We start from the raw sequence: 20533 nt of genomic DNA, 5'->3' as shown, positions 1-20533 counted from the left end.
CGTCGTTGGCGGCTGTATCTGCATCTCTGCCTCTCGTTGTTGCGTCCTTTTTATGGCTCCAGATTCTCGCCCTCGAACGTATCAGATCTCAACCTGAGTTCAGTGCCCTGCGCCCTCGCCTCTCCTAGTTAGCCATCTACTTCGTTCTTCGTGAGTTTGTGTGCTTTTGGGTTTTGGCTTTAGGTTCGTCTTCTCTCCAGACTCCAATTTTAAATTCACTTTATGATTTTTGTTGAATATTGAATGTGTTTGTGTTTTAAATTGAGTACTGACTAATCCTAAGTGCTTGTGTGTTCGTGAGAAGATTAGTTAAATGCGCTCTGTATATGCTTATTTCAATTTTCAACAGTAAATATTTAGGTTTGGGAGATTGCAAGACAATGACCGCGGTAAAGAAGTCCTAAAGCCAAATTAGACTTGATTCCAAATAGAGTAAACATTTATCATGTCATAAGTCTGTACATGAATTGGGCATCTTTAGTTGTGGTCTACTTATAGTTACGTAATCTTGGCCACCTCTTTCATGTTATCGTTTGAGGCTCTTCGAGCATCTTGGAAGAAGCAATTGGAATGAGGTGTTGAGACTTAAGACTTTCAAAATGAATGGAAATATGCATTACCTTAGGCGTGCCTAACTAGCTAGCTTCACTGTCAGTTACCAACTTAATTACCATTGTTGTTTTCAAATGAATTTTCAATTGATGTTGCTTGAGCAATGAAAACGTCTTCTAACCAAGCATAAAGCTGAGCAGACTAAAAAAGGAAGGGAAAATCATGAAAGTTCCCCCCATGATTCCAAGTGGAACTTGAAGTTAAATTAGAGATCATATTACTGTATTAACCTATTATTTGTTTGACTAAATGCAGTGCTGCTATCTCCGTGCTAGTCTCCCAGTGAATTACGTGGAGTCTTGCGTTAAAAAGTGTAGCTTCCCTGCTTGTTCAGTATCCTCTCTCAAGTTAGAACTTGACTTCACTCATCAAACAGTTCCTTGGAAGCAAAACGTTTGAAAACAATTCCCCTTTTGAAATTTGTGGTACACTATGGCAAGCACACGTTCCTGCAAAAGTTGTAGGAAAACTTCTCTTGTTAGGGATGATGTGTCTGGGGATTTGATATGTTCCTTGTGTGGTGTTGTTCAAGAATATGATCAGTTTGAAGCCCATATCGGTGGCATCAATGGCCCGCAAGGAACATTCATCCGTGTTGGAACTTCTGGTGCAGGTACTATATATAGTTACAAAGAAAGGAAATTCTTTCAAGCCCAAAGTTTGATAGATGAATTAACTTCTAGATTAGGTATATCTTCAAAAATGAGTGATATTAAAGCGATGATTTCTACCATCACAGAGGGTGAATTTGGGCAAGGTGATTGGTTTCAGGTTTTAATTGGTGCATGTGTGTATATAGTGATGCGAAAGGATAATCGCCCAATGTCTATGGCTGAAGTGGCATGGGCAGCCGGATGTGATGTTTACGAATTGGGTAGGATGATTAAACGAGTTATTGATTTTATGGATCTGAAAAAATCGGATTTTCCAGAGTTTGATATCGTGCATTCATTGGAAAGGGTCCTTAAGATTTCGCCATCTTTTGCTAGAATTGACAGGAGCAAAGTAGACAGAATGCGCAAGCAGGGGATATTTTTGTTACAGTGTGCAATGAAGTGGTTTTTAAGTACCGGACGTAAGCCACTTCCATTGGTAGTTGCTGTTTTAGTTCTGGTAGCTGAATTGAATCAAGTTGAAATTGGAATTAGCGAGTTGGCCAAGGAAGTTCATGCTGTTGTTTCCACTTGTAAAACACGATACAAAGAGCTTTTAGAGAAACTTGTAGAAGTGGCACAAGTTTTGCCTTGGGGAAGAGATATCACCACCAGAAACATTGTTAAACATGCACCATCTGTAATTAAGTATTTGGAGACAAAGGCTATGTTGAAACCTGTTGATAAAAGGAAAGACCTAGATCTTCCTGAGTCTAACTTGGCAGAGATGGTTAGTGAATGTTTAAGACAACTCGATGAAAATGGACACAAGACTGATTCCATAAACGTGCCAAGTGATTCTCATTGTAGCATATCACAAAACAATATTCACTCTACAAGACCAAGTGCTAGGGATGCAAACAAACTGCTTTATTCACCTGAATGTTTATCCATGTTGTATGAGAAATCTTCCGAGAGGGTCGATCTTCAGGATTGTAGCGAGTGGTGGAATGGAAAATCAGAATTGAGCAAAAAGCTTGTACTCAAACAGTTACTCGAGAAGGATGTCGGATTCGAATCCATGCCACCTTCTTTTATTTCAAACTGCTTGAAATGTGAGATGAGAAGAGAGAAGATCAATGCTGCTAAGGTGCGCATAGATAGAATAATGCATCCATGGAATTCTGATTTGGGTGCCGATTATTCTGAGAAAAAGTTCAAGAGAAGAAGAAAGCTTGTTGATGGAGTTGATTGGGAAGACCTGATTATTGAGACCTTACTTCTTCACCAAGTAAAGGAGGAGGAAATTGAGAAGGGATACTACAATACATTGCTGGATTTACATGTGTTTAACTCTGGCATTGTATGAGATTTTCCTAATTTTCTGGCTTTGTAATTAGCTCCTGTTTGGAGTTTCTCATCAGTCCGTATAGCGTTTTTGCTTTTCTTGTTATGTTTTTTTTTTTTCTGGCGAATTATCTACAGGTATCTCCATTATTAATACTTGTTGATAGAAGATAAAATTTTATTCAACTAAATTTATATGAATTCGTGAGTCTGTTCCCTTTTCTAAAGTATAATGAAAGTTTAATCATTTGAGTTGTTTTATACAGATAAAAAGAATATGCAAGTACATAAATTAGGCCATTTTTGCATACATAACTTTAATGATATTTTGAAATGGAGCTGGTAAGTTAGACGCCATGCAACCCTATGCATATATGAATAAACATGTGCATAAACTTTTCACCTTGCATAAAAATGTCGAACGTTATAGCTTTTCCCACCCCTTTTTTCAATAATTTTATCAACTTTATATTTTATCACTTGTTTTTTTATATTTTTCTCAATTACTTTTTTCAATCATATGCATTGAAACTACTTTTTGATTAGGAGTTTCATTAATATAAGCAATCAATAGGTATTTAAATAAAAATTATATAGTTGGGAGATAAAATAAATTAAAATCTTATAGTTATGATTTAAAATGAACTATTTGTCTAGCTCTTGTCTACAGCATGAGAGGTAGTATGTTTTTTTAATCTTATTTATAAGATACTTCCAACATATTTTACACAGGCCAAGAAAAATCTTAAAATGCATTAACTCTATTAAAACATAACAACTTTTCAAATTTACTCCTATTTAACATATACATCTTAAAAAAAAAACTATATATACTATAATAAATGAAGAACGAAATAATATATTTATGTTAAAAATTTAATGAAATAACTTATAAATAGGATTAGTAAAATCTTTTCTCTCTGTCCTATAAATAAGATTATAAAAATATTATATAAAAGCGAGTCGTAAAGTAGTTTCCTCAATTGCGTACACCACGCGCACCATTGAACTTACAGCGACAATTTCATACATATAAACAAATGATCCCCCGCCACGCGGTGCCTACCCGTTAATTCTAAGAGGTCAAGCTCGAAAGATTTTGTTGGAAGATTCCACACGATTAATTGACGATCGGTAACTTAATTAATTAATAAAGCCCTAATTATAAAATAATAATCTGGTGATTGTGACTCCTATTTTTACTGTTCCGGTCCTAAATATAAGACCTATTTTGTAGTGTAAAATATAAAACCTATTTTATGGTGTAAAATATAAGACCTATTTTATATTTAGAACCGGAATAATATTAATTAAGGTTTATTTCTTGTTGGGGTTGTTTTCTCATAACCCTACAAATATCCAAAGCATTTTCCATGCACTTTCACATCATGACTCTAGAACAAACATAGGTCTATAGATAAAGAGTGCATAGACATTGTCATCAACTTCACAATTAAGCAAATTGATTGGAGGGCAAGAAATCTTCCTGGGGACCACACGTGTGTGACATCATAGTACTATTTCTTATAGATTTGTCTCAAATTATTATTTTGCTTGGCTTCAATAGGACAACATAAAGTCGTGTCTCTCTTTTGCCTATAAATAGACCATATGGTTTTATGATTTCTTCTATACAGTCCTCTAGGAAGCTTAAGACATTTGCTTCCCAAGCATTAAGCTCTCTTCAATTCCAACTTTCATCATGACGGTAATAAAAGATATTTATTTCTGATTGTTATTTTGTTTCTTCACTTTTTATTAGAAATATTTGAATATCATATCGTCACTTCTAGCTATAAAAATTATTGCACCACCTCCTCTAGACAAGAGATTTATTTTAACCATAAATATAATATCTCAATCAACTTTATCTTTTAAATTTATAATTTTTCTTTAAAGTATCAATATTGATTACATATAATAATCAAGGAGCAATTACAAATGCACATGATTAAAAAAGATATCTTTGTAAAACTAATATACGTTTGTTATAAATAAGATGGGGTGGACCAAGTATAAACCTAGGTATTTTACCAGTAATGCTCTGTAGCACACATGTATCATTGATAATTTCTTTTGTTATTATTTCAGAATATACATTTCGTATCTTCATTTTTTTTTTTGGTGCTTTAATGTATATATCTGTTCGTGTGTGTGTCTGTATATATAAACAGAGCAGTGCCTTTCTTTGTTTTGGCGTGTGCTTTAAACTCTAGATGGACTATTATTGTTGTAAGTGCAGCCTCAAAATTCAATTATGTCAGTGAATGCTATCATTTGTTCTAACCTTTGGTTTTCTCTTCTCTTGTTTTGTTTTATACACACACACGCACACGCAGATAGTAGAGATCAGCGTGAATATAGACTGCGAAGGTTGTGAACGCAAGATAAAGAAGGCCCTTCAAAAGCTACCTGGTAAGAACCTTACGGTTTTCTAATCTCTGATCTAAATTATTATACATATACTCCTCCGGTCCTTAATATAAGACCCATTTAACTAATTTGATTAAATTAAGGAAGTTAGGTAAGTTAGTTAATTATAAGAAAAGTGACACATTTTTCCTAAAATACCATAATCATCTTTTTTAATACCTTCTCTCCCTCTTCTACTTGATTATGGTTGAGGGAGTATCCATAGGGGTAATTTAGAGAAAAATGATAAATATGAGAAACGGGTCTTATATTTAGGACCAAAACCAACTTAAGAATTGGGTCCTATATTAAGGACCGGAGGAGTATATAGTAGCATTATCAAGGTGTTTAATCCATACGTTTTTAATAGTCAATGAAAATGTTTGCAGGAGTTGATGATGTTGACATAGACATGAGAATGCAGAAGGTAACTGTGATGGGATGGGCAGATCAAAACAAGGTTCTGAAGGCTGTGAGGAAGACTGGTAAAAAGTCAGAGCTGTGGCCATATCCATACGAACCAGAATATCAGGGCTTCGTCCGCCATTACTGCAACAATAATAACAACTACAGCTATGAATATGACAATGATGATGACGATAATGGAAGAAGAAGACGAAGAAGAAGATCTGTTTCCAACTATTATTCTTCGTCTTCTTCTTACAACCATTACAAGCATGGGTATACTAATGGAGACGACTTTGGGTACTACCAGCAGCCAATTGGTTCAATGGTGGTCAGTGAAAAGGCCATGTCTGTGTTCAGTGATGAAAACCCTCATGCTTGTGCTATAATGTGACATGTATATATATTCAGTTTCATGTGTTCTTCCCCCCCCCCCTTTCCGAAGAATAAATTAGGGTTTGCTTTTATGTGTGAAATGTAAATAGAGTGGGAACAAGGTAAGCTATATATAATGCCAACAGAGGTAGTGGATTATTGCGTACGTATATGGTGGATGTTTGATTAAATTCATGTGTTATTTGATTATTAAAATGGTCAATCTCGCAAGGAGAGCTTGTAAACACTATACAAGTAAAGGTTAAAAAAACAAGCTAAGGAGCGCTATTTATATTTTTTTATTTGGTACTCTTTTTGTCCTTAATGTATGATTTAATTGGAAAGTTGATATTGATATTATAGATTTAACTTATTTCACATATTTATTATTTTTTTTTCAAATTAATGTTATTGTTATTCCCACAATAATAATAATAAAGTAAAAGAGAGAGGGAAAAAAATTAAAAAAATATGCTTAGGGTGTTTTAGAAAAAACAAATCATATTACCAACTCACATTTTTACTCTACTCAAATTAGCTAATTAAATTTTATATTAAGGACCATAAGAGTAGTATTGTTTAAGTGCCACAAGAGCCTGTGTTACCAAATGTTGCGATAGCGCTCGTAAATATTACTACCTCCTGAGTCCTATCTCTAATATAAAAGTTAATGGAAAAGTTAAATTTGGTTCTAAATATAATATCATAATTATTTTTGCCCCCCTTATTTATCTAAACCAAATCTATTGGTTGTGTATGTATGTTAAGGTACTTTGCATCAAAAGTAGTTTCAATCCAAATGATTTAAGAATGTATTTTAAGAAAATCATCACATATTTTTAACATACAACTAATTTGATTACTTTTCTTAATCTACTCAAATTAGTTAAATATATATTATATTAAGATGAAAGATAATAATATTTTATTGTCAACAGTGAGTTACCCTAGTGGCATTATGAGCTCAAAGCAAATTAAACTATAAGGATCAAACATTATACTTACTTTAAGATATTACTGCGTGTAAGTGAGTGATTTAAAACGGTAAAAATGCCCCTGGGCCTTTCTTCTAAATAAAGAAGATATATAAGTATATATTTGTTTGTAAGTTATTTTAATTAAAAAAACTTGTTAAATATATATTCGTTCAACCCGTCACTGGAGATTACGCCAGGCGACCTGGTGGTTGCTGGCATTTTTTTTTTTTTTTTGCCAGGAAAATTATTTAAGGAAAGCGTTGGGATGGGATTTGATCCCACGGGCCAGCAAAAGGATAGACCACTGTTAGATCAATAATTTCTTAACATTATAATGCAAAAAAAGAAAGTTAAGTTTTTTACTCTAGCTTTATCTCATGAAAATAATTTATCTGGAAAAGACAAGTCTTCATTAAAAAATAACAAGTTTAAACTTGATATTATAACAACGCGTTCTTTCTTGATACATAATGTGAAATAACATGCGAATTAATTAAAAATGACCACAATTTATCTAAAAATGATAAGTTTTGATTGGAAAATTATAAGTCTAAACTTGAGATTAACAACATGTTTTTTCTTGATACATAACATGAAATTAAAAAATAAAGAGATATTTTAATTTTATCATTTTTCTTTAATTTTAAAATTTCAATTTGAGTTCATTTTCCCCTTTTTCATTTTTCAATCCTTAACTTTTTAAATTGAGAAATTGTAATTTCAGCCTTTTTTTTGGGTCATTTTCCCAAGGATCTATGACCAATTTTCTCTTTTTATTTAACCGTCAGCATGTCTATCAATATCAAATGAATTTAAGAAAAATTTGTAATGTATGCATCGGGGTTCGATTCTAGTACATGGGCACCTTTTGTTTCAACTCGTTTATCACGAAGCTAACCGGTCTTACGCGCTTTACAAGTGTCGAGTTTATTGCGAGTTTGCGCGAGTCACTCATGCTTTGCTTTAGTCTTAGTATTATGGAGTCCAAGCGAGTTTGATAACAAATTAACACATTATGCAATCATAAAAACAACTTGCAAGACTTTTTTTTTTTTTTGCTATGTATATCATATCATCCATTTGAGGCAATCATATCTGACATACTATCAGAAATCAAATATGAGCATAACTTTTAATAAGAATTTGAATTTTAGTTTATCACTACGAGAGACATATCTCTTTTACTAAATCTGGTTCTTATTAATAAGGTAATTAAATCTTTTTTTAAAGATTTGATTATAATTCTCCCTAGTTATAACTACTCCCTCAGCTCACTATGGGCCTCAATTCCTGAATTTTTGATTTGTCTGTTAACTCAATCCTTTGTCTTTTTAATTTTTATATTATTATTCTTGTCGGTTATAACTTAGTTTCTTTATGGGAAAAATATTAGCAACATTGTTAAAATTGCTTGCAACTCGGTTTGGGTCTTTTTATAGAATTTAAACGAAAGATGAAGGACTGGCGAGGTTTCTTCCTAACAATTTCTTCTCCCGTCCGTCCATTCCTTCATTCTTTCGTTTAAATGTGATAAAAAGACCGAAGATGAATTGCAAGCAATTTTAACAATGTTATTAATATTTTTGTCACGTACGTGGGAAGTGGGTTATAATTTACAAGAATAATAATGCAAAAAACGTAAAAGAGTTTAGAAATTGAGTCCCATTGAGTAATAATTAAGGGATTGAATTATGAGTGATTCAAAAATTGAAAGATGAAAAAGATTAATTTTTCCTTTTTTTAGACAAGACAAGATTCTTCATCCTATGTAATAAATTGAGATATTAAGATTTTTTTTCTATGAAGATAAAAGTACATATTTAATTTTTTTTAACTTTATACAAAGTTTTGATTTAATATATTAATTTTATAAAGTGATCGGTTTAAGAAGAGCACAAAATAGAATATATATGAACAAGGGTCAAGGGATGCAAATTAAAAATCATGAGTTTACCCTTATATTTGATATTTTAATTTGGTTTTAGCTCCATGTGCTCGTACATCATCATTAAACCCAAAACAATGAAACAAAGAGAAAAGTATAACTAAAATGAACTAACTTTAAACCACAAAAACATATATAGTCTGCATGCATATTAGGTGTAGTTTAATAGTCTGCTTGTGTTCACGCCACCGTCAGACTTTGACCCAAAAAAAAAAAAAAAAAGCCACCATCGGACAATCAAATCTAGAAGATTTTTTTTTTTTTTCATTTCATTTTGTTTTAAGAACGATAGTTCTAGAGTCATATCTATTTTTTCTTTTTCTTTGTAAATTTCACTCAACATTACTGTTGCTCTATTTGCTTTTTAATCCTTGTGGTACTTTGTTGTTTTATTATATTTTAACTCTTTACTAAAAAAGTAGTCTGCTCCCGGTCAAACTCTAACAAAACTAGTCCTAATTAAATTCATTTATTTTAAATATATGCCAGCTAATTTAAATAAAAATATTAACAATAACAACATATACAGCAGATTTAAAGCTTACTTCAGATAAAAAGAACAAAACAAAGTTAAAAATACCAAGGATCTTCTGAGACGGAGAATCCTAGCCTCCAAATTTGTGAATTAACAAAGTTCAACTAGTAGTCGCTGGTTTGTGAAGAAAGGTCAAGATATAAACATCTTCAACATTCAGTCCCAAAAAAAAAAAAAAACATCTTCAACATATCCTTGCATTAGTTTTGAAAGATTTTGTACTGTTCTAATCCATAATTTTTTAAGAATCTTTAGAACACTTCTGAGCATATTTTTAGAGGAAAAAATGCATTTTGACGAAAATAAATAATTTCCAAAGGTTTTTTTCCCATCTTTCTGTCACTTGTCTCTTTGTATAATTTTTTTGTCTAGAAAAGCAAAGTACGTCTAATATTATGACACGATATTTGCATAGTGCACGTGGAGGAAATGTTTGTGCATGTGCACGGTGGACGCGCGCACACATATTCATTTTATGGTTTTACTATCTTGCCATGATTTAGTTTTAAAGGGAAAATTAAACCCTAAGTCCTTATAGTTATAGTGAGTTTTGAATTAGGTCCTTACACTATTTTTTCCTTTTAAGCACTACTTATAATTTCAGCAGTTGATCACATTGATCCTTCCGTCTTCAAAAATGTCAAAAGGACATAACGACATTAACTTGTTAAAGCGGATGATGGTTCATTGATCGGCTGACTTGCTGAAGGGCATTTTGCTGTCTCTCTCGCCAAATACGTTGCTGATCTCTCCCATCTATTCATTTGAAACAGAGGCTAGTTCACTCTGGTCTCATCCAGTGGTGAAATAGATATTGAAAAATCAACATATTTCAGTTTTCCGAAGTCCTTACCTACACGTACCCAAATATTAACAAGATTTGCCATTGCAGACTTTTGTATGTAGATACAGGTTTTTTTTCATTCTTTTGGGATAAAGCCAAATAGGAGAAATCCATTTTGAGTAAATTAATAGACCAAAACAAAAATAAAATTTTCAATTTTCTAATTGACACCATGGCTAAATTATTACTTAATCAATGAAATCTGCGTGCCAGCTATCAAAAAGTGGAAGTTTTTTCCATTCTAATTCTACCCGTATTGATGTGAAAGGTTTATAAACAAAATAATGAGGAAAAATGAAGAAGACAGATAAATGTTAATCAAAATCTTCAACCCATATGTGGTACAAAAATTTTGGTCTCTAATAACTTAACAGCATCATCTAGGTACTGGTCTCTCCGTAGCCTACATAAATCTCATAACATTCAACTATAGTAATGCCAAGCCACAACTCTGTATGTCCCTGTTTTTGGGGTCAAAAACAGAGCAAATAAAATAATGCTGTGGCATAGTCTTTTTTAATATATTATGAAAAGCAGAGGTAAAAATATTAATTTTCACTTTACTATAGTCATGGTGAATATTGTTTTGCATTTTTGATTGCCTTACAATGTTAAAATCTTTTCCACCTCACAAAAGCACTCAGACTCATCCTCTCGTTGACCACCACTGATGTGGGTATGAAGGATTTCAGGCATACCTGAAGTCTGCTATGAAGTCAAGTTGCCACGTGGAGGTCCGATCACGGTGACGGAGTCGGATCTGGGAGACACAGCAAATACACCGGAGGGAGAGTTTGGAGAGACGGAGAGAGAGTCTTGTGGAGGAGGAAAAAACGCATGATTCTACTGCCCAAAACTGATCCCTTTTTGATCAGTTTCGTAACTCCTTGTTTATTCAAACAAAAACCGTCTCAAAACCGTCTCCTCTGCGCAACCGTTCCCGCCTTTTGGCAAAATATATGAAAAGGAAAAAATTACAGTTAGATACCCATAATTTTTGCTATTCTCATCAGGACCCCAAATATTAATTTGGGCTTGGGTCCAATCCACCAAGGGTGGACTGGCCCATTTCCTTACATCTCCCACTCACACTTGGTGGATTAGATGTCGCGGGTCTAGTCTCTTCACCTTCCCTCAATTTCATACTTAGTGCTTTGCCGTGACCGCGTGGGCATGACGTCTTCGCTTGGGTCCCTGTACTAGAAATCCCTTTTAAAGGATCAGCACAAGTCACCCTCTCCTTTGTGTAGCTTGAATTTTAAAATTATGCCTCAAATGTCCTAGATTTACTTATATACACTTTTTCATGGTAAATCTAATCCCTCTCGAGTCAATAGTTGACTCATATTACCTTTCTCTAATGTCTAGTATCCACACTTATGACCACAAAATGTCATAAGGGACATGTCACAGACACTAGCATAGGTGTGTATATCACAGTCAATCTTCCTTTCGTCCAAATATCACTTTGAAATGAATCAGTCGCTTTCTTAGCATACTACCTTAGATCGCATCAATCATGACCATAGGACATATGCCAAAGTAGCAGTCACTGAAACATATCTTCATGATATTGTCAAAGTCAAAGGACACCAATAGGAGAATATTTCCTCCCTGGGACTCACACAGCAATGAAGCAGGGATCTTTCACTTGCTTCCCTTTTGCGGTTCTCTCAGCACATGTGGTATGAAACACATGCTACGGTGTTACTCTTTTACTATAAGAGCGTATGTCGATTTAGATTTATTATCAACACCGTACAGACTTAGGTCCAGACACACTCAGTGTCTAAACTCAAATTCTTCAACTCTACTCATTGTTATGACGTCGACGTTGAAGAGTTTGTTGTCTGGCTACAGGTATTATGGAAGTGGGATTCCAAACTTCGATCCAGCTTTATCAACGTGGATCTCATCTTGACTTGCTACACTTTAGTCAAGGTGACATAAAGTTTGTGTTTCTTCTCTACCATATCAGCATTCATTGCTGCTTTACTGGTGAACACAAATGTCTCATCTTTGTTCACTCCACCTGAGTGTCAAAGGCGGTTGCCGGTGTGAGAGAGCCAACCTTTTTAACCTATACGACATACTAGACATTGTATACTTTCAGACAGACACATAAAGTGATAATGAAATATAATTTCATTAATGAAGTTTATATTACACTTTACGTATGCCAAGGGCTTGTACATGTTCTTTAAAAACTCTTTCGCCTATTGGCTTTGTCAGAGGATCTGCTACCATACATTTGGTTGAAATGTATTGTACAGTAACAATCTTTTGTGCTATGTAATCTCTAACAAAATTATACTTGATGTCAATGTGCTTGGTTTTGCTGTGATACTTAGGATCTTTAGTATAGGCTATGGCTGCAGTATTGTCACAGTATACCATCACCGGATTGGTACTCTTGTTTCCAAATCCAAGGTGTTTTATAAATCTCTTCAGCCATAAGGCCTCTTGCACTGCTGCAGTGCATGCCACAAACTCAGCTTCCATTGAATGTAAGGCAATGCACGTTTGTTTCTTGCTACTCCAACATATGGCGCCATTGTTGAGCAAGAAGGTATAACCTGAAGTTGACCTTCGTTCTTCTTCATCTCCGCCTACATCAGCATCGGAGTACCCAACAAGACGCAGGTCACCTCCTTCGTAGCATAGTGCATAATTGGAAGTGCCCTTTAAGTATCTCAAGATCCTCTTCACTGCTTTCCAATGCTTTTCACCGGGGTTAGACTGGAATCTGCTCACCAGTCCCACTGCATAACAGATGTCTGGTCTTGTACACATCATTGCGTACATCAGACTACCAACAGCACTGGCATATGGAACTCTTTCCATCTTCTTTTTATCAGATTCGGTTTTGGGACACATGTCAGAACTCAAAGCCACTCCAGTGGCAACGGGTGTACTCATGGGATTGCAGTCTTTCATGTTAAATCGCTCAAGAATCTTGTTGATATAATTCTCTTGTGAAAGAGAGAGGATTCGTTTTGAACGATTTCTTTGGATCTTAACTCCAAGTATATACTCTGCTTCACCCATGTCTTTCATTTCAAAATTCGACGAAAGCCATTCTTTAATAGCCACCACCGAATCTAGACTATTTCCGGCTAATAGTATATCGTCTACATATAAGGATAATATGACAAAATTACCCTCAAACCGCTTAATGTAGACGCAGTGGTCTTCCTCTATCATTTGGAAGTCATATGAGGTTATTGCTTTGTGAAACCTCAAATACCACTGTCTGGATGACTGTTTCAATCCATAAATGGACCTTTTGAGTTTACAAACTTTATTTTCTTTTCCTTTTTCAATGAAACCTAATGGTTGTTCCATATAGATTTCTTCATCCAGATCACCATTCAGAAATGCGGTTTTTACATCCATCTGATGTAATTCTAAATCTAAACTGTTTACTATTGCCAGAATAAGTCTAATAGAATTGAAACGCACAACAGGTGAGAATGTATCTTCATAATCTATTCCTTCCTGTTGTGTGTACCCCTTTGCCACTAATCGAGCCTTGTATTTGTCAATTGATCCATCCACTTTTCTTTTAATTTTGAGAACCCACTTGGTCCTAATGGCTTTACGCCCTTTTGGAAGATCAACTAATACCCAAACTTGGTTCTTTTTCATTGAGTCCATTTCTTCTTCCATAGCTTTCATCCATTCATCTTTCGCAGGACCTGATAAGGCTTCTCGTACAGAACGGGGCTCATCATCCCCTTCTGGAGTAACTAAGAGAGATTCGCCTTCTATTTGAAAGCGTCTTTTGGGAACACTTTCCCTGTTACTCCTTCTGACGGGAGCTATTTGCTTATCTTTCTTTCTTTGTTCAGGTCTTGGTGTTGACCTTTCTTGGCTCCCACTCAGATTGACACACCTAGACGATTTTGGTCTGTCAATTTGTTCTGTACTGACTCGTTCCTGTGTCTCATAAAGAGATACAGTGCGGTCAACATCTCCTCTTTAGGAAATTCAGTCTCAATGAATGTGACATCTCTTGATTCTATTTCAGTCACTGTTCCATCTTCGTTTTCACCTATGAAAACGTATCCTTTGGATTGTTCAGAGTACCTTATAAAGATACACTTCTTTCCTCTAGGACCCAATTTCCCATGCTTGTGGGAATTATCATGAACATATGCTGCTGACCCCCAGGGTCTTAGGACACTTAGATCCGGTTTGCGTTTTGTCCATAATTCATAGGGTGTGGAAGCGACTGATTTTGAGGGCACACGGTTAAGTATGAAGGTTGCCGTTAATAAAGCATCACCCCAATATGAAATTAGTAGGTTTGCTTGAGCCATCATAGACCTAACCATGTCTAGAAGAGTTCTATTCCTCCTCTCAGCCACTCCATTCTGTTGTGGAGTGCCAGGGATAGTCAGTTGTCTAATTATCCCTTTTCCCTCACAGAGCTGTTTAAATTGATCAGATAAATATTCACGACCTCGATCAGTACGTAATGCTTTAATTTTACTATCTATTTGATTCTCTACCTCATTTATGTATCGTCTAAAGCACTCAAGTGCTTCAGACTTATGCGAGATCAAATAGACATGACCATATCGTGAAAAATCGTCAATAAAGGTAATAAAATACCAAGCTCCGTGTCTCGCCCTCACACTCATTGGACCACAGATATCAGAATGGATTAATTGCAATGGATTTTCAGCTCTTGTTCCCTTACCGAAAGGTTTTCTAGTTGCCTTACCAGCTAGACAATTTTCACATAAGGACATTTCATGTTAGGGATTGTGCCCAACATTCCTTCTTTTGCTAGTTTAATCATTCTATTTTGATTAATATGTCCTAGTCTAGCATGCCAGATATTCATATCAGGATTGCTTGAAGAAATAGCAAAACAATCATGAGCGTTAAAACCAAAAGCAAGATCCATAACAAAAAATTTCTGGAATCTGAATGCTGAACCATAAAATTCAGAGTTGAAGGAAATGTCTGCAACTTTATCATGAAAATAAACATTAAACCCAAAGTCTACTAAGCAAATAACAGAAATTAAATTCCGTCGGATGTCGGGAGCATGAAGCACATCATGGAGTATCAAGGTCTTTCCACCACGCAAAGCAAGCTTGCAGGTGCCAATGCCTCGAACCTCGATTCTCGCATTGTTCCCAACATAAAGCCACTTGCTTTGATACGGCAACCGACGGTATTCCACGAAGGATCCCCGATCCCTGCTTACGTGGTCTGTGGAGCCTGAGTCTATAATCCAAGAAGAAGAAACAGGTTCTGTTAGAAAAACAGTACTAGAAACATATGAAACATGTGAATTCACATAATTCACTAATACCTTTTCGCTTTCAGCCTGTTTGGAACAGTCACGTGCGAAATGGCCCATTTGTTGGCAGGCGAAGCATTTGACCTTCTTCAGGTCTAGCTTCTTCTTCCCGCCTTTCTTTCCCTTCTTCTTAAATTGTTTCTTGCCCTTTTTAAATTGAGGACCGCCCTTCTTCCCTTTCTTTTGGGGCTTCTTGCCCTTTTTGAAATTGGGCTTAGATTGGGAAGTACCAGCATCCTCAGTTAAATAAGTTTGTCCAGAGCTCTTGTAAGCCTCTAGACGTTCATCTTCCAGCTCCAGATGCTTAGCTACATCATTAAAAGTGATGATGTTTTCATTGTGGGTTAGGTTGACTTTCATGTGCTCCCAACTTGCAGGGAGTGACCTGATGACAGCCTGCACTTGCTGTTCATCAGACAGATTATGTCCAGCTTCCTTCAGTTCTCGGATCATATTGGCCATCTCTCTCAGATGTTGCTTCATAGGATTGTTTGGCTTGAGCTTATAGGTATCGAACTTAATCGTCAACCTCCTAAGCTTGGTCGTAGAGACACCGCCAAACTTATCCTTTAATGCTATCCACATGGCCTGTGCAGTTTTATACGACTCAAACTCGCACATCAGGTCGTCAGCCATGGAGCTCAAAAGTGTGATTCTTGCTATGCTATTCTTCTTTTTCCAGGTTAGATATGCCTCTTGGTCTTTCCTGTGCTGGGCCGTGTTGCCAGCTTCAGGTTCAACCATAGCAGTGGTGAGAGGCTCTATCGCATCCTGTTCTTCTAGGATATACTGGACCTTTCGGTGCCAGATGTCCCAGTTGTCCCCGTTAAGCTTTTCTCCCTTGTTCAATTCAGCAATTATGTTCTTGGTTGCCATTCTTAGTTCTGTGACAAATCTATCCCACATTAATCTATGTTCTCTTTAAAGAGAACCGAACCAAAGAACATTTCAATTATATAGCACAATGAAGTATACAATGTAATGTGCCTATATTATCCTCGATCAGTAAATAATGAAATTACTAGATCTATGATCAGGAGAATACGTTTGTACCTCCCATCACACAGATACTAGTAATTATCATTATATTCTATCAAGAATACTATATAAGCACTTTAAGAAATGTAACCTTTAGAAGTCTTATCTTCTAAAAGCTCCCACTTATAAAAGGCATACACATGATATTCACAAATAATCATACAACAATAATTCATGTAATTTCATTAAATGAAATAACATACTTAGTCTATTTACAATGCATGAAACCACAAACTTAAGGCAAATACAAATATTACATCATTTGATATGAACATAAAGGTAATCAAGCATTGCTTTTCTTAGGCTTCTAAGTTTGCGCGTTTTGTTCATAAAGGAGGACACTAGCTCTATGGCCCAAATCCAGTAAGACTTTCTTATGGGTTTACCTTTAGGTCCGCCTCTAACTCTTATTGCTCTTATGTACTCCATTATGACTCTTAGGTAGAATTCTGTATTCTTCTTATCAGTCATGTAATGGACGTAGCTAGCGAGCACACCATTGATGCCTTTTATGTTCGTCAATTTAGCTGCATCTCTTTCAGCTATTCTCATAGCTAAAGCAGGGGTACAGAGTTAATCCACCTCCTCGCCTTCCTCTACTTTGGTTTTATTGGGAAGATCTAGTGAATCATTACAGACCAAATGAGGTTCGGTACGGAGGGGTTCAGTGGGAAATAAAGATTATGACTCAGGTCCAGAATCCATAACTCCTCCAGGATTTCTTGAGGAACCTCTTCATGGTCTTCTTTAGGATCCTCATCCTCTGGTTCATATTCTGGAACTGCATTATCCATGTATGAGTATTCCAACGAACCATCTTTGATATTTTCAGTGCTACTAGAAGCCTCTTGCTTCATTTTCACCTAGAACAAAATAATTTAAATTATTTTGAATATTCTGGAATTTATTTCCGCATGAAAATACCAGAAAATACACTGAAAATACTCACAAATAGATCCTTAATTGTCTCCAAAATTATCAAATTATATACCAAAATAAAGATCTTGATTTTAGGGATTTTTAGAGACAAACCTCACCTCAAACGGACCCTTCACCCCTACACGCGCCCCTAGAAGGAAAAATTAGCGAAAAACTGAAAAAAAAAAAAAAAAACTATTTTCCCCTCGCCTCTGTCGGCACGTGTACTTCACGCGCCCCCATGCAGCCTGCCGCTGGCGACACGCGCCGTGCCTGCGGCTTCCACGCGCCACCACCTGTCAAGTGGTGGTCCCCACATGCCAAGGTGGGGTGCCACGTGGCAGAACGCGCCACGTGGCGCTGCTTGGTCAAAAAATTTTTTTTTTTAAATTCGTTTTTTTTTTAATTCTCGGTTTTTATTTTTTTTATTTTTTAATTAAAAGTATTTTGGGCCGGTTGGGTTTGGGTCCATTTTGGCCCAACCGATTCCCTTCAAAAAAAAATTTTTTAATTTATTTTGGTCTGGGCTGGATCCTGCCTCCAGCCCAGTACACCCTTTCCCTTTTTTTTTTTTTTGGTCTGGGCTGGATCCTACGTCCAGCCCAGTAAATACCTTTTTTTTTTTTACAGGAGGGGCCAAAACGACACCGTTTTGGCCCCTGGAGGTCTCCTTCAACCTCCAGCCGGGTCGTCTTGACTCGGCTTCTGCAACCGGGTTGGGTCCGATGGACCCGTCGGACCCGATTTCTTCTCTCCTCCGTATCTCCGCCGTCCGGTGTCTATTTTTAGTGTACTTTATATCATTTTCTTCGTTTTTTCGAGCTCTACGCAATGGGATAAATTTTGAAGCCTAAAAACTTGATTTTAAGCAACCTAAAAATGAACAAGCGTACGGCCAAAAAAATACTGTATAAAACGATTTTCACAGAGGTAGAGAAGCAACCCAATATGTCTAAACATAAATATAAGACACAAAAACTATCATACTAAAAGTAAAATGGAGGATTTGCATAATATATTGAAGCAAATCGCAAGTTACTCAGACCGAACAATCAGAAAAAAATACTGATATGAAAACGCAGGCCACAGAATCTACAGGGAATATCACATGCTCTGATACCAATGAAGGATTTCGGGCATACCTGAAGTCTGCTATGAAGTCAGGTTGCCACGCGGAGGTCCGATCACGGTGACGGAGTCGGATCTGGGAGACACAGCAAATACACCGGAGGGAGAGTTTGGAGAGACGGAGAGAGAGTCTTGTAGAGGAGGAAAAAACGCATGATTCTACTGCCCAAAACTGATCCCTTTTTGATCAGTTTCGTAACTCCTTGTTTATTCAAACAAAAACCGTCTCAAAACCGTCTCCTCTGCGCAACCGTTCCCGCCTTTTGGCAAAATATATGAAAAGGAAAAAATTACAGTTAGATACCCATAATTTTTGCTATTCTCATCAGGACCCCAAATGTTAATTTGGGCTTGGGTCCAATCCACCAAGGGTGGACTGGCCCATTTCCTTACAGGGTACAAGCACCTACTTGCCCATAATACCCCATATGCTACTCTTTTGCTGACACGCATGTATGATGAGACAGACCTGAAATCATTGAAGGATTTACTAGGCATGACAAGAGTGAAGTAGCCTCTGTCTCAAATGAACTGGTGGGAGAGATCAGCGATGTATTTGGGGAGATAGATAAGGAGATGCTCTTTGGTGAATACCTTGATGTTCTTGTTTGTGGAGCATGTGCCTCATTTTACAGTCAATGAACAGTCCCCCACTTCAGCTAGTTAAACTGAAGTTAACGTCATCATGTCTTTCTAACATTTTTGAAGATGGAAGGATCAATGTGACTAAAGGCTGAAATTATAAGGAGTTCTTAAAAAGAAAAAATAATGTAAGGACCTGATTCAAAACTCACTATAAGGACCTAGGGTTTAGTTTTCCCAGTTTTAAATTGTATATTAAGTCGAAATATCAAACATGGAAACAGGTTCCTCCATTGTTTTAAGCTAAAAAATGTATCCACGATCGAATCCCACATTAAGAATATTGCTTTGTAAAGAAAAATCATTATATATATCATTTGTTATTTGCTGATCTTTCTATGACTTTCTTGGTGATAACCCTGTAATTACCTTGACAGCTTAGCACTTATGGCCTAGAACATATTGCTTCTAGTAAATTAAGTAAAAAACGTAAAATTTTAATTATTTGTATAATTTTTTATTAGTAATGTAAGATTTGTTATGAAAAAGGGCAATGAAGATTACAAAAGAATAAACATGCTATTTCTTCTACTGTATCTGGGCCCACCAAGCTTATCCTTGAACTTCCAGTGCTGATTATAGAGGTCAAACAAGCTTCTTTCGCGCATTCCAACCTAACAGTGGGGAAATCTAAGCTTGTTCTCACATAAAACTTAAATAACAAAAATATTTATAGATAAGTTAAAATATTTAAAATTTAACAATTATGATTTACTAAGGATGAAATTAAAAGAAGTATTATAATACAATTTTACATTTGTGACTTATTTAAATCAAATTTTAATACTTTAAACTTATTTATTTATAGCAACTCTAAATTATTCAAGTTAAATTTTTAAATGCATAAATTTATTTATACATAATTTTTTGTATAATATTATAATAATATTTTTATAGGATATTCAATCTAACGATTGACTAATCCAATGGTGGAGAGAAAGTGGGGAGGGAGAATTGTGAACACATTTTTCTCTGCCCTTTTCTTTTTTTTTTGTGAAAGAAAGGGGCCAAGCCCAACCATTACCTGACAACTATTCTTCTCAGGGTTTCAAAGCCAGACGCATCCATCTTGACGAGTTCTTCAATCCAGCCAGGTGGGGCCGCCCAAGTAAGGCGTCTTGCTTTCATCTCATGACTCATCGCTGCAAGCTTATCGGCGACCTGATTTCCCTCTCTGAAGACGTGATTAAATTCAACCTGCCATTGCAACTTAAGAAGGTCCTTCAGTTTTCTAGAGATCAAGTAACTGCCCTTAATTCTAGCCTCTTGCTTGATTTCTTGGATTATCTGATCTGTATCACACTCTACTTCTATCTTCTCGAAACCCATTTGCCTGCATAACAGTAGCCCTTCAATAATCCCCCAAGCTTCGGCCTGTCTAATGTCACATTTCTCCAGTTTCACTGTAAAACCACACAGCCACTCTCCACAATCTCCCCTTTTTT

The 20533-nt window shown here is 35.9% G+C and overlaps 3 protein-coding genes across 3 annotated transcripts; 2 read left to right on the top strand and 1 right to left on the bottom strand.

The window, feature by feature from the left end:
- The first annotated feature begins 1491 nt into the window (after nucleotides 1–1491).
- On the top strand, nucleotides 1492–2574 carry LOC114716637 (plant-specific TFIIB-related protein PTF2-like). Its single transcript, XM_028901669.1, has one exon. The coding sequence runs from the start codon at nucleotides 1492–1494 to the stop codon at nucleotides 2572–2574; it is 1083 nt and encodes a 360-aa protein (XP_028757502.1).
- A 1620-nt stretch (nucleotides 2575–4194) lies between these two features.
- On the top strand, nucleotides 4195–5799 carry LOC114716656 (heavy metal-associated isoprenylated plant protein 28-like). The gene is made up of 3 exons (XM_028901690.1): nucleotides 4195–4260; nucleotides 4892–4967; nucleotides 5354–5799. The coding sequence occupies exons 1-3, from the start codon at nucleotides 4255–4257 to the stop codon at nucleotides 5761–5763; spliced, it is 492 nt and encodes a 163-aa protein (XP_028757523.1). The 5' UTR covers nucleotides 4195–4254; the 3' UTR covers nucleotides 5764–5799.
- Nucleotides 5800–20108: 14309 nt separating this feature from the next.
- On the bottom strand, nucleotides 20109–20417 carry LOC114716630 (uncharacterized). The gene has a single exon (XM_028901659.1). The coding sequence runs from the start codon at nucleotides 20415–20417 to the stop codon at nucleotides 20109–20111; it is 309 nt and encodes a 102-aa protein (XP_028757492.1).
- Nucleotides 20418–20533: the final 116 nt, after the last annotated feature.

The sequence above is a fragment of the Neltuma alba genome, unplaced genomic scaffold (assembly GCF_004799145.2).
Source record: "Neltuma alba isolate B1F8T4 unplaced genomic scaffold, ASM479914v2 tig00002073_pilon, whole genome shotgun sequence".
NCBI classification, from domain to species: domain Eukaryota; kingdom Viridiplantae; phylum Streptophyta; class Magnoliopsida; order Fabales; family Fabaceae; genus Neltuma; species Neltuma alba.
This window is presented reverse-complemented; position numbering and strand designations above follow the sequence as displayed.

Coding starts and splice junctions, on each gene's coding strand:
- LOC114716630 (XM_028901659.1), bottom strand. CDS start 20,417: ATGGGTTTCGAGAAGATAGAAGTAGAGTGTGATACAGATCAGATAATC.
- LOC114716637 (XM_028901669.1), top strand. CDS start 1,492: ATGATTAAACGAGTTATTGATTTTATGGATCTGAAAAAATCGGATTTT.
- LOC114716656 (XM_028901690.1), top strand. Junction 4,968..5,353: donor GGCCCTTCAAAAGCTACCTG/GTAAGAACCTTA, acceptor AAATGTTTGCAG/GAGTTGATGATGTTGACATA.